Source organism: Lonchura striata, chromosome 1 (assembly GCF_046129695.1).
Source record: "Lonchura striata isolate bLonStr1 chromosome 1, bLonStr1.mat, whole genome shotgun sequence".
Lineage (NCBI taxonomy): Eukaryota > Metazoa > Chordata > Aves > Passeriformes > Estrildidae > Lonchura > Lonchura striata.
Window position 1 is genome coordinate 83328274 of NC_134603.1, and position 18548 is coordinate 83346821.

At 35.0% G+C, this 18548-nt stretch overlaps 1 protein-coding gene across 2 annotated transcripts in view; it reads left to right on the forward strand.

Annotated features, from left to right (window-relative positions):
* ADCY1 (adenylate cyclase 1) overlaps positions 1-18548 on the forward strand; it is a 153615-nt gene that overhangs the window by 111365 nt on the left and 23702 nt on the right. For both annotated transcript variants that reach the window (XR_013340445.1, XM_021543139.3), the window contains exons 8-11: positions 6150-6305; positions 10180-10374; positions 11807-11904; positions 15021-15105. Coding sequence is in view for 1 of the 2 variants with exons in the window: in XM_021543139.3 (XP_021398814.1) it covers positions 6150-6305; positions 10180-10374; positions 11807-11904; positions 15021-15105 (534 nt within the window). In the remaining variant the exon portion in view is untranslated. The remainder of the gene's footprint in view (positions 1-6149; positions 6306-10179; positions 10375-11806; positions 11905-15020; positions 15106-18548) is intronic.

Here is an 18548-nt window from a genome sequence, read left to right on the forward strand (position 1 = left end):
AAGGAGAAGATTCTACCTCTCTACTCTGCTCTGTAAGACCCCGCTTGGAGTACTGTTTTGATACGCCCACCATAAGTACAAGGAACTGTTGGAGCAAGTCCAAAGGAAGACCATAAATTTGACAAGCAGACTGGAGCACCTCCCCCACAAAGACAGGTTGAGAAAATCAGGGCTCTTCAGCCTGGAGAAGAGAAGGTTATGTGCAGACATCACAGCAATTTCCAGTATGTGAAGGGGGTCTACAGGGAGTCCAGAGAGAGACTCTTCAGCAGGAACTGTAGTGATAGGACAAGGAGTAATGACTTCCAACTGAAAGAGAGTTGGTTAGTTGTTAGAAAGAACTTCTTTACTGTGAGGGTGCTACAGTTTGCCCAAAGAATTTGTGCATGCCCCAACCCTGAAAGTGTTCAAGGCCATTTTGGATGTGGCTTTAAACAATCTGGTCTAGTGGAAAGTGTCTCTGCATATGGTAGGGGTTTGGAACTAGATGATCTTTAAGGTCCCTTCTAACCCAGACCATTTTATGATTCTATTATAAATGTTATTATTAAGTAATATTTAGGCATAATTGACTGGATTACATTCAGCTCCTAAACACACTTCTATAATGTATCTGATTTCTACAGGCAGAATTTTTTAATTAAAAGAATCTTTTCTGCTGACTTTCATAGTTAAAAACTAATGCAAATGTGCTTTTTTAATATGTGTTCCCTGATACAACCGTGATAAAGTTACTAGCTTTTTAAAAGCCATCATATTTCTCTTACATAAAGTTTGATTATGTCTTCTTGATATTTTATATTGATATTAATACTTACAGTCATATGACCAAAATACTGCATTGATAGAAAATTTGAAAATTTTGATTTATGTAAGTAGACACAAATCAGACCATACACATGAATTCCTTGGGCTTTTAAAGGAGATTTGATCCAGATAGAAAAACATATATTTTTCTATTTAATATATAAAACTGATTATATTAAATATTCACAAGATTTATACTCCATGCTTTAGAAGCATGATTATTGTCTTAGTTTCAAAAAAAATCCTAACTTTGTGAAGTATAGTAAATATTACTTTATTTGGATTTTATTTCAAGAAAAAAACAAATCTAGGCCATACCTCTTAATCCCAGAGCCCTTTACAAGAACTTTATAAATCTGCTTAGACCAGCTAAATAACTTTTTCTAGCATTGATTTCTTGGTAACCCACCTGACTAATCCTATTATGATTTTCAAACTGTTTGCCTAATACTTAATTTATTTTAATTTAATTTTTTTTAATAGACTGTGTCTGGCTTCCATCAGGATCCATTGTTCTTTCATCGTCAGTCCAGACATTAGTCAAAGTATCTTTGCCTCAGTTTTCCTACAGCGTAGCTGACTCCCAGAAGCACAGCAGAGGTAGGGGGCTTAGCTGGACTGTGCTTAATTTCTTTGGTGCTCTAGAAAGTCTCATTCTCCTGCAGTAAAATACCTCTAAGTGTTGGTGTCCAGCCTCAGTGATATCTGAGTGGTTTTTTACTTGGCCTCACTACTTTGTATTTATTGCAGCAATTCACTCTGTGGTGGCACTTCTCTAGTTTTGAAAGGCCTCATTAATTCAAAAGCTGAGAAAACAGCCCAGCACAGCCAATTAAGTAAAATTCATAAAGGTGCTTCTATAGATAGCCGAGCAGTTTCGGCTGCCAGTGATAGAGTTAGTTATGTGCTCTAGTATCATTCTGTCTTTTTCTTCCTCTATATATGTGGAATCTGTACAATGAAAGATGTAGGGCATTGGTAGAAGATTTTTCTCTGTTGTTTATCTCCTAGACATTGGTTTAGTCTTTACGCTAAAAACCTTTTCTACATCTGTGTCAAGAAAATGGTTATACTATTCTGAATTTTAAAATTTAGTCTTACAGAAGCTATATTTTCTGGTAAAATCCCTAATACATTTTCTTAGTGGATAGATGAGGTGTGATAAGTAAAATGTACCATAAGGGCAGTAGAAAAAAAAGAGAAAAAAATGTGCTCATCTATCTTAGGACAAAATGTCTTGAAGATAATAATGGAAAAAATACTACTACCAAGAGACATGATCCTGCTTGCCTGAAGATAGAAAAGACATACAGACACAGTGCTACAGCATTTATGGTTTCTGTAAATGTGTTTTGAATGACATTAGTATCTTCTTTTCCTTGCCACTTTATGCTCTGAGGTTGAGTATAGTCAGGGAAGTAACAGTCTGCTGACATTTCTAAGAATGTCAGATGAGCACCAGCTAAGTACTTATCAGAATATTGCATGACATTCAAACATTGGGGGGGGTTTAACAGGATTTGCATCACTACTTATTTGTTTTCTTCATTCAGAAAATTGTATGTAGTCCTGGCTGCTTTCAGAGTGCTCTGCTAGAAAAGTCCAGCTCTTAGCCTTATTTGTCAACTGTGTTGCAGCAAACAAACAACCTTTCCTAAAATTATGAACTAAATGAACAGTGAACAGAATTAGAGATGATGCCAAGGATCAAAAAGATGTGAGAAAGCAAAAGGCCTTGACAAAATGAGCTAAAATGGGAATACTGCAGTCCAGCTTTCCTGTAATGCTAGCCTGGAACAAGATCAGAGGAAAACCAGAGTGAAAGACACTGCGGTTGTGTTTTTCATTTGGAGCAGTTTTTTAAGGTCTGTTTTAACAGACTTATTTAGACTGGTTTGCATTTCCTGATTTTATCATAGAGCAGAAGTTGAGATTACTTAAATATTTCACTGAGATGACTGTGTCAAAAGTGTTATTCTGCTGTAAAAGCAAGACTAAAAAAGGGATATGATATGTGAGATGAAGGTGAGAGAGAATTCCTTTGTATTTTAGATATTGTGTATGTATAGTAGTAGAATGAAAAATCCTCAGTCGCAGTGTAGAATCTACATATCCTGAAACCACTAGACTAAAAAAACCCAGAACAAACCAAATAAAAAACACCTCAACCAAGCAACCAACATTATAAATAAAATTATATGGCTCTGATGAGAACTATCAGTGTGTCCAAATTGTGTGTATGCAATGTCCTTTAAGTGCCTGTGTTCTTAGCCAACCATGAAGTACAGTAGCTACGCAGTAGGTGTGTTCACAGATAGTCATAACATTGCACACCAGCTGAATCTGGATGGGACCTTTGGAGTTCAAGTGGTCAGCCTCCTGGTTCAAAGCAGGGCTGGCTTTGCAGTTAGATCCACCCTTGGGTAAGTGCTGAGTGTTTCCCTGACTGGAAGCCTCTTGAGGCGTGATCATCGTCACAGCTAAACTTCTTTGTATCAAATCAGAATTTCCTTTGCTACAGACTCTATTAAATAATCTTGTTGCATCTTGTTATTTTTTCTGAGTAGTATTCAGGATTATTCTGGCTCTGTCTTCTCTGTAGCTACTACTTAAGTGGTTAAAGACAGCAAGTAGATCCCTCCTCGGCCTTCTCTTCTTCCAACTAAATGAGCTAAATTCCCTCAGGTTCTTCTTGTATGTCATAAACTTGAAAACCGTAATTGTTTTGGTGAACCTTTCCTAAACTTACTCTAGTCTGTCATTGTTTTTCTTTGATGGGGGATCTCACATTACTCTACTTTTTTCAGTGACCTGAGCTGAAATTTCTATTTAACTCTGAAACAGCTGGAAAAATTCTCGGTAATTCCAACACATAAAGGGTGCATACTGTTGATGTATTATCTGCTTGTAAGATTTCAAAGCTAAAAGAAACCAGTTGATGGTAAGAGCTAAAACTGTTCTACATACCGATTTGAAGATAAAGTCAGGAAACTGAATAAAAACGTGGTTGGAGAAAAGTCAGGTTGGTGGCAGGGCCACAGTTTGCAGTAGATTCCAAGTTTTCAAGTTGCAGTTTGTTCTCAGAAACACATCTGTTACAAGAAAGTTGTATGGAGGAAAGTCTAAATTCTTCTCTATTCATAGGACTTCAAATCCTTGTAAAAGGATTTAGTCATGCACTTATGATCACTTTTCACAGTCATGCTCAACCTATTCTTTGCATCTATACTCTTGCATCTACCTACTCTTGCATCTATGCTGTGGCATTTCCACAAGGAAGGTTGTCAAGAAGTTTTTGTGGGTCTCTGAATTTATTTAAAATCATCATTTATTTAAAATCATCAAAATTGTTGACTTAATTAATGCAATGTCCACTGTGAAAGGTTTGAGCAAAGAGCTAATCATCTTTTGAGATATGGTTCACATGCAAATTTCTGAAAATGAAATTAAATGCAAAACCGGAGGGAGTTTCAAGAAAGTTGCTCATTTTTGGTGTATCAAAATGTTGATAGAAACACTTTGTAAAATATGGAGAACTTCTAGAGGAATTATGGCTATATTAGGAAGATATGTAAGTGGAATACTTCTCCAAAAAGTATGTTTTAGCTGTTGGGAATTGTAGGTCAAAAATCAGCCATACTGAAGACTAACAACTATCTGCTTGGTGTCCTTAGGAATACCTGAAGGATGATTAGTATGTGAATGTCCTTGTAAAGTATCTTGTATGCAATTCAGTGGTAAGTCTTCTGCCAGAAAGCCTTTGAAAGAAAGGACTAATACTGGGAATCTCTTCACGCAGGCTATTGTTAAACTACCACTTATACAAGTGACTACACACTAGATATACAAATGTCCTTTCAAATTTCAGCTGCTGACTGTGCAGTGCAGTGCAGTGCAGTGTAGTGCAGTGCAGTGATGCTAACTGGCTTCAGCCAGTCTTCCAGTGTACAATAAAGCTCCTAGGCACCTTTGCTCATTTGAAACCCGACACATGTTGAGAACATGGCTGCTAGGAAAAATATAACAAGTGCAATATTGTGGTCATTATTGTGCTTCATAGTCAGTGTGTAACTGACTAAACAAGGTATTGAAAGTTCAATAATGTATAATCTCAATTTTCCAGAAAATGCAAGTGCATGGCTGTATGTGTTACACGTAACAACAAGCCATTATTTGAGATGCCATTCAGAATATAATGAGTGTAATTTGCTCTGCCCATCTAAATTTAATTGTCCAAGAAAACATGTATTAAACAAATGCTTTCAGGTTTTTTTCTTCATTCTTTGATCATTGACATGATGATGTAAACTTCTGCAGTAAATCATAGTATTGCGAATAATGCACATCAAGTTTTCATTGTCATTTGTGGACTTTCATACCATTTAAATAAAGTTTTTGGAAGTGATTTTCTCTGTCTTTTGTACCTAGGAAAACTAAGGATGATATCCTCTGTGCTTCTTTATTTTGTTGATCCAGAAGAAATTAATTTTACAAGCTTGAATTCCCATACTGACAAGGCATGGAGTCCTGCCATGTTTCTCATTAACAATTTCCACATGCCAGAAGGATTAATAAGTTTGGTATAAATACTGAGGATATAATATCCTGATCTGAGAAAACATCTGAGCATGTCCTAGGGCTTTACTGAAGTCAGCACTAGTTAAATACATGCTTAAGCGTTAACCAAGGAATTACATATCCTTGCTGAGTTGAGAGCTCCATGGTAAAAGAAATACATTATACTTAACCCTCTGAGAGTATTTCTCTGTGGTATAACACTTCTTGCTTTGTAGAAATAAAATGTGAGTTATAACCTCAGTGCCACACACCCTCCTTTAAAAGCATATATATAGCAATCTTTAAAGCAAAAGTTATTCTCTTCAGATTTTAATGAACTTCCTATGGCTCAAGTAACAAAATAGGGAACGAAGAAGACTGAAATTATATTTTTAATGTTGATTAATAAAAATCCTAATTGCCTCCTTATTTCACCTGTATTTCCAAAAATTTATTTTAATGTTAAAGAAATACAAATACTGCCTCTTTTACGAGTCTGTCATGAATGCACAATATTTTATAATTCACACTTCTAATAAAAGAACAGTTCCCAAAAGGTTAAGTATGAGTTTACATAAAGGCTGTTCAATAGATTCTTTACATCTCATGTTGAAGAAAGATGAAGTAATTTTCATTTGCAAATGTGAATGTTTATCAAAAAGCATTGCTTCTTGACTAGAGTGTTGTTTTGTTCTGACCATGAGGGGGTGCAAATGCCTGCAAGTGTGTATGTCTGCATGGGAATGCAATATCTTGGTTATAAATATTATTTTTCTGACCAACAGATATTTCCCGGACTGATTCTCTCAGACATTAAGCCTGCCAAAAGAATGAAGTTCAAGACAGTGTGCTATCTGCTTGTTCAGCTCATGCACTGTCGCAAGATGTTCAAAGCGGAGATCCCTTTCTCCAATGTCATGACGTGTGAGGATGATGATAAGGTAGGGCCAAGTGCATTCTTTGGGCATCAATTCCAGGACTGTATCAAGTAGAACATATTGGACAACATAGCAGATGATGTTACAAACTGATAAAAACATATATGGTGTTCCTGCTGGAACTAGAAAAATCTGACTCCCACAGTAAAAACCAAATTTAATTATAAAAGCCCTCAAATTTGGAGCTGCTTTTGGAAAAGCTAGCATAGATATCCTATATGGTTTCTATTAAGGGCTTTTTTTCGCAGGAACTGGAATTTCTGAGCCTGTTTCCATTCTTTTAAACATATATTTTTTTGCATCTTTTGTCCATCCCAATCTGAAGTTGATGGTGACAAATGCAAACCAACAGAATGATTTTGTTTTTCTTGATGGTTATCTGAAATATGAAAGACAAAGAGGGGTTTTTGATTAGCCAAAACCCCCCTTTGTCCATAATACAAATCCTAAACCTAAAAGTCCCTAATAGAAATATAAATTCCACTTTATTGGATGCTTGGTAATTCCATAAATCAAAAATCTTTACATACTAGTAGCCTGGTTTGCTTATTTTCTCTATATGAATCTACCTGTACATTTATGGATACAAACCATGAGAGTTGCTAGTTCCATTTTCTTTGACAACAGGTGGCAATATTACACAGGTCACTCCACCACTGAGTGGTGGCATGTGAGCACTGGAATCAGTAATTCAGCTTAACTAACAGCTTCATTTTTTTTTCTATTTTTCATTTACTGAAGACTCAGTGTAGATATTACTTTCAGAAAGCATTCAAATTTTAATATTTTGAGTTTTATGTGTGCTTGTGTTTCCTTTGCAGAAAAAGGGAAGAAAAGTCAATTAGTTCCTTTAAAAAACAGTTTCAGTGAAGACTTTCAGAAACTCCAGATTTGATTTTGAAATTGGCCATGTACAAGACCTTCCAGTTGGTATTTAGTTATATCTTTGAGTATTTAAAAAAAAAAATCCACACATTCTTTGAAGGATATGGAATACTTTACATTGTGTCTTGTGTACATGTTTGTGTAAATATTATAATATATACAGAAAAAAACCCATATGGACTTTTTAGTGACTTGATGAATTTTTTTTCATGCCAGAACATTTGCAGTGAAGTTCTACAATGCTAGCAGTAACAGAAACTGTTATTCTGGGTTTTTGTAACTTTTATGTAACACATCATGGATTTTTATTATATGATGCTAATATAAATACACTGCGTTACAATGTAGGGCTTCTTTAGAGTTTTCAGCACTCAAATCATGCAAATAAAGTAAAACACATGGTGTCTTTAAAAGCTTGTAAGCCAGTGCATTTCTGAGAAACATAAATACTAGATCTTGATCATATGGAAGACATGATGTAAGTCTACTGTGCAAAATAATAACAGAGATACAAATAAGAAACTTAGAGGAAATAATTATATGTAAGAAACAGTTTTTTTGATTAAAAACTGAAACTTTAACTCTGTTTCAAAATGGCAGAATAGATAACATCATTTATTCCATATATCAGAATAACACCCATATTCATCTACCCTCATTTCAGGCTTTAATGCAAAGAAACATTTATTTATATACTATTTTCCTCACCCCTGTTATAATATAGGCTTAAATTTGAATTGTAAAAAATCCTTGAAGATGTATTTCTGCTGCAACTACTGCAATATATATGCTAACTAATTATAGTTTATTGAGAGCAAAATTGTGTATTTCTTACACAGAAATTTCTGTTTCTATTATTTTCCTAAAAGCATTCCATTTCCCTGAAAATCACTGATACAAATGTTTGTTCAAGAAAACAAATTTCTCTCAGATTAGAAACACTGAAAATAGTAGTTTGACCAGCAATTTAAGATCTCTAATCAATGTATATCCCTAAGATTAGGTTCAAGTTAAAACAATTAGCTCTTTCACCAAAGACCAGGTAATAGGATCTGATTGCTTGAAGAAAAATGTAACCTTATAATTGTTTACTGCTGGTGTAACCTCCTTTCTACATATTAAGCCAGCAAAGCAGGACTCGAAAAGTTGCTTTATCTTTGCTAGGGTCCATTTTTCTTCACAAACAGAAAAGTAATGTATCAGTTAGTAGATAACCCTTCTCACTATTTATATAGGTTTAAATATAATTTAATAATAATAAGCTATGTAAGGTAGTGAACTGCAAGTGTTCACAATTTGTTCATTGATGAGGTACTCCTAAGAATTGCTTGTGAAATAAAAAAGGAAACTGCTATTCCTGCAAAATTACTTAGATAGTGATCACCATCTTTTTAACCATCTGGATTAAAAGGATTTGTTATTGTATAGCCTCTAGAGTGAATATTTTGGATTGAGTGTTCTGAAGAGAGAAATTTTGTTTTCTTCTTTAACATCTTTCTGACAGACTCTACTTATTATATCCTGAGTAGTCTTGTTATTTTGTAATATTTTGAACTATCTTGAACTCTGAAGATGCTAGATTAAAAAATATTCCTTTAACTTTTCAGAATTAGTAGAACTTGTCTGAGTTTTGTTGTCAAAACTCTTCTGGGAAGTAGGCTTGACCCCGTCAAGACACAGAACCATAATGATTTAGATTAAAGCACCCTCAGCTGGAATTTGCCACCAGTGTGGCTGAGATACTGCTCACTATCTCCTGAATGCTCTCTGTGAAAAATGAGGCGGCTTGTTTCAAATGCCTTTCAGATATGCTTTGTGATAAATCTTTTCCACTGGAAAGGACTACGAGTAATCATCTTATAGTAGTGCTATCTCAGCCTTGGAGGAATCAGTTAGGCGTAGGTTAGTTCTGATAATTTGTTGGATAGCTCCCTCTGTGCAAGTGCACTTGAGGCATACTCAGGTCTTAACAAGAGAGCCAATTGGGTGAGTTAAAGATAGCAACACTTGAGATTTCAAACCCTCTTTAGTCACAGGTGGTCATTGTCCAAGACTTTAAAGGTAAACTATCTTTTTGAAGTATGTAATTGTTACCTAGACAGTAGGACTTTTCTTGTGTTATGAGTGTTAGCATTCAGGAACACATAATCACGGAATATGATTATATGTAGGTGGTTTTATTTGAAGAGCTCTGGGAGTCAGGGGTTTCAGACCCAAATCTGACTATGATATGGTTTCAAGCTGAACATATTTTATATTCTATCATTACATAACTACATATGAATTATTAAGCTTATATTGTTCTATTGTATACACTGATCTTGCCCAAGCATGGATTTCTCGTGATCCACCCAAACTCCCAAATATAGTTCCTGTTATGATCAAACAATAATTATATCTAATTACTAAGCAAGCATTACTTCTAACAATCATATCATTTATCATATAATGATTACACAGGTGATGCAGTTTCACATGATCTAGCAAAGACAAGGCCTAACATTTTCCCAGGGCCCACCCATAACATTTTCCCAGGTCCTACCAAGCTCAACTTCCCAAATTCCCATGATTTTAGAAACCTTTTACTATCATGAAGAGCCTGGTTATCTTGTCTTCAAGATTTCCAGACCTCCATGTCTTCTGTCAAGAAAACAAACCAATATAAAACCATTTTACAAGGTAAAATAACCCTACTGGGTACAAACTGATTACTTCCTCAGTGGCAGAGGAGTGTCAGTGCCATATGTGAAAGAATTTCTGGATTAAAATCTTGGAATTAAGTGGGAGTTTTCTCTTTGTTTTGAATAATATTAGGATTTCAGGTAAGGAATTTTAAAAAGGTGACATCCACACAGAGATAAGAAGTCTATCTTTTGTAGTTGCTCTGCTTAATGAATTCCACATCCTCAATGTGAGCTTGATGTAATATAAACAGCAATGCAAAATCTCAGTGCTAATAAAATCTGTGCTTCTTTCTTCATCCATATTACAGAGGAGAGCATTAAGGACAGCCTCTGAAAAACTCAGGAATCGTTCCTCTTTTTCTAACAATATTGTATACAACACTCCGGGAACTCGAGTGAACAGATATATCAGCCGCTTGATAGAAGCCCGGCAAACTGAGTCTGAGATGGCTGACTTGAATTTCATTACCTTGAAGTATAAGCAAATTGAGCGTGAAAATAAAGTAAGGGAGTTTAAAATTATTTTTACTGATTTCACTGACTGTAAGCCAACTAGCATTGAGGTTTTTGTTTGGGTTTCATGCAATGCTTAAATTCTACTCACTATCTTTAAATAGTGGGTGACAGTGGAGGGTGACATTATCTTCTATGGAAATGCTTGAAGGGGATAAAAAGAAAGATTGGTATTGTCCTACTTGTCAGGATCCTACCCTGTGTTATATATCCTGTGTTTTGGTCTTTCATTTGCTTCTCCAAACTGTCTGAGTCACTTGTTTAATGTTGTCTCATTGCAATGTGTCTGCCTACTCACTCATCTGCTTTGGAGAAGTGTTATTGACAAGAAGATGCATAGGTAGCCTATGCAGGTTAAGTATAGTAAGTATTGATTTAGAAGATACGATTGTATCCAAAAATCTGGATACCAAGATAAGTATTGATCCAGAAATTCTAGAAAATGTTTAAAAAAAACAAAAACAAAAACATTAAATCTCTGGACAAGGCTGCAATATTATACCAGTGTGGCAGTGCTGAAAGCAAGGGATTTACTCAGACCATACAAGTATGCATATCAGTTAACAAATGTACCTACTTTGTAGGGGTATTTTTTGTGAATACAAAGTATTTGTATTTACAGCATTTATGTGTTTGAAAAAACAAAAATGTTATGGTTTTGAATTAATTTGGCATTAGCATTTATTTTTCCACTGTAAATCACTTTATAGTCTAAGATTTCATGTCACTACCGTTTCAAGTTAGAAGGCTGTGTGCCTATATTGGATCCAAATTTTTTAAGGTTTTAAGCATAAATTTTGTGTTCAAGTTTCCAAAGTAATTTATTATTAGGCTGTAACTTTTTTTCTTTCAAAATAAAAAGTCTTCTGGTGTAAATGATACTGAACCTTGGATCTTTCTGAGAAAACACTTCAGTGTTTCAACCCCTAGAAAGCTTCCTCTCATTAATACTGCAGCTTAGTGGCATCAGGGACAGTAGCTGCTCCAAACTAAGCCCATGTATTTCATTAGCAGCTGCCTCCTAGTCCACTCATTAGTGTCCTGTTCTGAGCAGCTGAGGTGACAGGACTTCTTGAAAGCAGCACCAAGGTGTCTATGGCCTTTTATCACAATGAGTAAACAGAGGGAGGGCCACCCCTTTCTGGTTCAAAGTTGCTGACTTTTTTCTCAAAAAGATAAACTTATATCTGAGCCTAAACAAGTTTTGACAAGTTAAAAGGTGAAAGAGAAGTTTGTCAAGGAAAATCCTGTGTAAATTTCCCTCATTTGTTTTTTCAGAGCAAATTAAGCCATCATGTTTTTAACTAAGTAGGGGCTTGTTTTATTTTAGGATACAGTTCTTTCTTACTGAGAATGGGCAAGTGTGGGTGTCTAGGTATATATGAAATATTTACTGTCTTCACTTCTTCCTTTCTTTAACAGTACCACCAGCTTCAGGATGAGTACTTCACCAGTGCTGTAGCTCTCTCACTAATTCTAGCTGCCTTATTTGGCCTTGTCTACCTTCTAATAATACCACAGTAAGTTTCTGTCTTTTGCCATCATAACTCAAAGTGGAACATCCTCAGACATCCTGCACAGGTCAAAATTTAAAGTCTTTGGAACAGGAATGGGGACCTAAGTCAGTATTTTCTCACATGGGAGATTCTCTGTTAGCATTCACCTCAGTCTAATTGTTATATCTTTCATTTATCCACAGGAGATACTTTTCACTATATATTTTTTTTTTCTTTTGTAGTAGTGCACTTAGAGGAAAAATATACATTTCAGTGTTTATTTAAACTTTCAGTGGTTATTTTTAACTTATTTAAAACATTTCTGCATTACAAGCAAAGGTGTTACTGCAGCTTTTCTAGATGTGTTTGTGCTTCTTGGGATTAAGTACTCCAGGTATTGATAGCAACAGAGACAAAACCCTGCAGAGTTTAATGGGAACAAAGTACTGAAAGTACCCATCCTGCTGCATTGAGGCCTGCATTTATAGCATTCATTGAAGTTTTTGGTATCAACACTATCCCTACATAAACTGCCTGTTGTGTATTTTGGCTATGCACATATAACTTGCAGTCTGACCTTGACTGCACTTAAGTAAACATAACCAAATTATGTGTTTGGGAGGTGTTCTATACATACTGTTGAGTGATTAGTTAGTGATTGCCTCAGATTTGTCAGTTATATGTTAATGCTTGCTAAATAAAAAATAATTAGACCACTTTCAAATATAGAGGTAGATAGAATTGTGTATAAGTTATAAAAATTATGAATAATGAACTTTTTTCAGATTAAAATATCAAAACATTAAAAATAAACTTTACTCACTTTTATAACTACTTCAGTGGGAATAGAACTGGACACAGGATAATGCTTTTAAAAATTCCATTTAAATTATGGTCTTTTCTATTCACAAATCCCCAGTTAGAATAATACTTCTATATTCTATTATTTCTAGTTGAAAGATTGAAAAACAGTTTATTCACATTAATAAAATAGAAACACTAATTTGTAATATAGCACCTTTCATGTAAAGAATTCAAAGTAACTCAATTATCATTTACATCATTTCCATACTAATGACTCTGCTGATTAATTGGAGCATGATTAAGAAGTCTTTCCCCTTCTTCTTCAATAAGCCACAGCTGCAATACATAGCAGTTTTGAACAAGGAGAAACAAAGTGTATTAGTGTAGTTGAAACAAGAATGAATTTCTGAGAATCATATAATAGCCTTTTGAAAAACTACTGTCATTAAAAACAGATGGGCAGAGATGCATTTAAGTAGTGATGTGTCAGACACAAAAGCTCCAGAAGAATATCACCATAGAAGGTAATGAAGATGGACTGGGTTAGTTAAAAAAGCCACCCACTGAATGCTCCCAAGTTCTTTCTTCCAGTGGCTGAGTGGTGGCTTCATATAGCCAAATTCTTCTTTGGCTCTTCTCTTGCTGTGACACAGATGCAAACATGAGCTAAATTAAAACTCTGAAAGTATAGGAAAATTTCCCCTTTCCAGAGTTTGGAACTTTAAGCTGCTATTTAGATTGCCAAAGTAGTTATACATATGGCAAGAGAATGCAAAAGCCAAGACAAGGCTTGTAATATGTTACCCTAATGGGAGAAGTTATATATCACAATATTTCAAGGAGAAGGTTGATCATCTAGACAAGAAAATGTCATAGGAAAGTCAATTACTACATAGATATACAGAAATCAATGGGCTTGCTGTTCTCACAATTCTTAACATCTTTTGAGCAAAACAACTTCTCTACTAAAGACACATTTTATATTCCCAGATGGAGGTGGTCAAAGTAAGGCTATGTTCCTGTCAAGATAAGCTGTCCAATTATAGAGGCACATATGCAGTTTAGCCACTAAAAGCCCTGACTATGAATCCTTCTAATGACTGATTCTGTCTTTACTTTTAAAAAAAGCAATGTAGACCTTTTTAGATGCCAACCCAAATGCCTGTCAGGGTCCCACTCAGCACTACTGTCAGTTGTCAGTTATTGCTGCATTACAAGATGATGCAGACATATCCGCTGCATTCTTTTCTAGCATGCTACCATCCTGAATACAAGTGAATTCACTAAAGGCATGAGATCATTCTGGGTACACATACTACACCACAGTTACTGTATCAGTACAAACTGATATGTGAATTTGAAATCAAAGTCAAATAGTTAGAAACTATACAGGAGAATTGCATACTTCTGCTGTTAGAAGCCCTGTATAAACAATTTTTTTCCAGTAATTATCAAGGGCAAAGATAGATAAATGCCTGAATCCATTGCTCACATGGCTTCTGGACTGACTGGTTTGTTTTCACAAGTTAGAAAAGAAGGTGTTAAGATCATGTTATACTGCTGTCATACAGCCCTGATTACATGGTTGGCATGGGGCCAGGCTGTCCCTGAGCAGAAATCAAATGCACCCACACTGGTGGACTAATTTTTGTCAGCTTGCTCACATCCATAAGCTACTTTTCCAAGAGAAGTTTTCTGGAGGAAGTTTTGCACCCTTCTTCTCATTAAGAACAAGCCTATTTTGGTAGATCAGAAGAGGGAAGATAAGATTTTAAGAATTATTACATCCTCCTTGTGAAACTTAAGATTTGTCTAACCATTGAGAAAGATTCAAAACAGGGAGTTTTTCTGTTTCATTAGGAGGCAGTTTTTTTCTGATTTTATTAGATTTGCTAAGTGTCTAAGTTGAATGATCATTGATTTCTGAGTCTTTGAGAAAGAAAAATGAGACAGAAAAATTATCTGGTAACTGTTAACACCACTGCCAAGGCCAAGTAATTGAGTTACACACTCCCCTTACAAGACTCATCATGCTAAATATTCTAGACTAGCCTACAATTAGAAAGTGTCTCTCCTGACTACCATACATTTGAATTTTGATCTCCTTTCTGACATCAGAGCGGGGACCATTTACAAGAGCATTTACTAATTTCATAGTCTAGAGAGCAGTGGACATCACTGCTAAATTTGCATTGTGATGGTTATTATAAGAGCAAGGTTGAGGAAGATATCCTCCACCATTTATAAAATACTATTTCAGAAGGACCCCTAACTGTAGTTTGTTCTCATCTATTACTGAGTTGCACTGCATTACTTCTATTGTGTTTTGATTCTAGGAGTACCATAGTTCTTGTTCTCCTGGTGTTCTGCATATGCTTCCTAGTGGCTTGTATTATGTACCTACATGTCACACGAGTACAAGTAAGTGATTTAAGATTTTGTGACTATTCTTCGCTTTGGTGTCTATGATATGTTTGTCCTTGGGAATATGAAGCCATCAGTGTATGCTTGACAGATTCACAGAGTCTGAAATTTATGTGTTTAAAGTTCCTTATTAAGTAATGTATTAGACTCTTCAAAGCCAAAGATCAGTCATCTGAAAGTAGGCTTTATACGTGAGTAATCATTACAGCTGTGCAGCATTCAGTGCCATTATTGCTACACTTTGTTTTTTGCTAAATCTTCCCTGAATACCTACCACTAAATATTGTGTTTAGATAAACTGCTTTAACCTGACTTTTACTCCTTTCTGACTACAGAGCACAATAGTTCTCCCTTTCATTCCAGCTGGTCTGGGTATAAAGTCCTGCTAACATCCCCTCTGTTTTCAAAAATTTTCCTGCCTAACACAGCAGGTGTTTTGATAGTAAAGCACAATGTTTTGCACACAATCCTTGGCCTTTTCAAAACCTTCAGTAATGATCAACTGTCCTGCATTATATTTTCACAACAGTAACGATGCAGAAGGACATTTGGTTGTTTTAAGGGAGAAATAGGTCTGCCAGATCAGAATAAAGCATCTACCGGCTAATTTTCTGATTAAAGAAATCTCTATTGGATTAATATAAATTTAGTATTTTCAGACAAATATCAGGAAAAAAAAATCTACTCAGTCAACTTTTCTGATTAGGACACACTAATTTTAGTTTTAAAAAAACCTTCTTCTACCCTTTGGCAGAAGAAAAGCATGTGTTTTCATGGAACATAAATAGTATATTAGAAGAGTATCAGGTATTGAAAAGAAACTTATTTTTGAACCTACAAAATTATTTGGGAATAACTTTGATGATCTTTTTTTTTAATTAGGGCAGAGTAGTTTATCATCTTTTCTTCTCTGTATAGATTGTAGAAATGTAGACTAAGTTTGTAGGAAGTTGCTTCTCTTTATACCATTTCCCTGGAGCTAGTGCAAGCATAAGAAGTATTCCATATGTTTTGTCAGTCAAGAAAATTTGTATTTATTCCAGGTTCCTCCAGAGATTCCATACTATACAGGATCAAATGCAGCATTAGAAAAATAAATAAATATAAAACCTTAGTAATTACAATTTAAAACTTTGTGGCAAAAAATGTCTTATAATAACTAAAATTAATATGATGTGGATAATGGATATACAATTGTAAAATAATCATTCCCCTATTGTAATCAGTCTTATGGCACATATTTGCTATTTCACACTCCACAAATGACTCAGCTTCTCCATGCTTTAGCATTAAATAACTCAGTTATAAAATTACTTTAATAATATTTTACTGTATCAGTTACATAGAATTTTGGTCATTTGACACTACTTATCTAGTTGCTAAAAATTACACACATAAAAAGAAAACAAAGAAAAGTAAGCCCAAAATTCTATGCTATCATAAAAGTTCAGATACAATCTTAGAATGACTTAAAGTCAGAAGTATAAATCTTAATATTAAATGTCAGAATTTTAATTCAGACATGTCTCATACCTTATCTTTTAAAGGTTTGTCTTCCCTTTTAACCCAATAGCCTAGCATGTCAACATTTAAAACATATATGTACTACACAGACCAAAAAAATTTTCTGTGCAATGTGTCAGGACGTGATCTTTGAATCCATATTTTGCTCTGTCCCTATTAATCATCCAGCATTATCTTTAAACCATGGGTATTATCTCTTTAATAAGCAGTAGATAGCTTATTTTGTTGCAAACTTAATTAACGGAATATATATTTTTTTCTTCAAGCAAAATTATTTTGTATTTTATTTATGATAAAACCACATATGTTCCACCTCACTTGTACATAGGATTCTGGTCTGGTTAACTGGATAGTTTGATAGGTAAAATACTATAGGGATAATCACATTAGAGCATAGAACTTTATGGTTATATTTTGCCTTGAAACCAGTAATAAGTGGGATACTACAAGAGTTTATCCTGGTTTCTATCTTGTCAGACATTTTTATCAACAACCTGGGGAAGGACATGGCAAATACTCATGTCAAGTTTTCAGAAGACTACAATTTTGTGAGAACAGCTGGCAGGATGACTATTGAGAGGGTCCTAGATAGGCTGACAGAATGGGCAAACAGGAATCTTATAAATATAGAATGTATAATGCAAAGTCCAGGCCCTGAGAAGAAATAATACCATGAAATGACACAGGAGGGAGTAACCAGCTCTGCAAAAATGGCCCTGAGACTCTGGGGGTCAAGACAGACAGTACTTTTGAGCCCCCTGAGGTCCCTTCCAATCAGAACTGTATGATAGTGATGAATGAATGCAGAAATAGTCACTTTTTCATAGTGTAATTTTGGACATTGCTCTATCTCCCCTGAGACACAGGTTTTCAATCTCAGATTCCTATAATCTGAGCTATTTTTTCTTCAATATGCTCAGTTTTATTAAAGGTGATATATCTCAGGTATCCCAATCTATTTTATTGATGCTAGTACTTACACTGGTAAGAAAATTAACTCAGATCCATAATGCAAATCTACTACTAATATTATATTTATTGTTCCACACCTATATTTACAGGGACTTAACCTATATTGAAGCCAGAATATATTTGTAGATTCATTCTTACCTTTTTTTCCCTCTAATTGCTGTATTCTGAAGGCAATAGTAGCCTCTCTCTGACTACTTTGCTGCCTGCTGGAAGCTATGCTTTTGAGGCATGATAACCATGAAATTAACATCTTTTCTTGAAAACTGTTGTCTTTCATCCAAAAATCAGATGTTTGCTTGCTCCATTTAACCTTAAGTGAAATTCAACCTTGATAAATCTGAGCTTCCTCGTTTTAAAGGACACAGAATAGTCCCCACTTTAAATCTGTTTCTTGGATTGGATTCTTGACCCTTGAAGTCACTAGAAGAAGTCCTGTGGTCTGAAAGATACATCTAGTAGATAATAGATGCCCCAAACATTCTTAGTGTAAGGGGAAAGGAAGGAAAGCAGCTTTACCTGGAAGCAGAGTTTATCAGAATTACTGGAACATGCCTAAGTACACATGCCTGACAGACTTACCCTTCCTATCTCACATTCTGCCACAGGCTTCATAGCAGCAAGAACTTAACACTTAATAGTGTGACAAATGGAATCAGGGTAAAAGTGGAGACAAAATGTTCACAAGACTCCATTTCACCAGATATTTTTGTTGTCTACTGATGTTCATGAAAAATTCAATGTTTTTATGAGTCACAATGATTAAAACTACCCTGGCATTTAACCTGCCTATTATAGCAGAAGACACATATACCACTCCAGAATTCTATGCTATCACAGTATGTTCTCTTGGATCACAATTTGCAAGGCAAAGGAGCTGAAAATTTGCAAGGCAAAAGTTGCTTTAGGTATTTTCTCCAGGAGAGCAAAATCAAATGACATCCTAA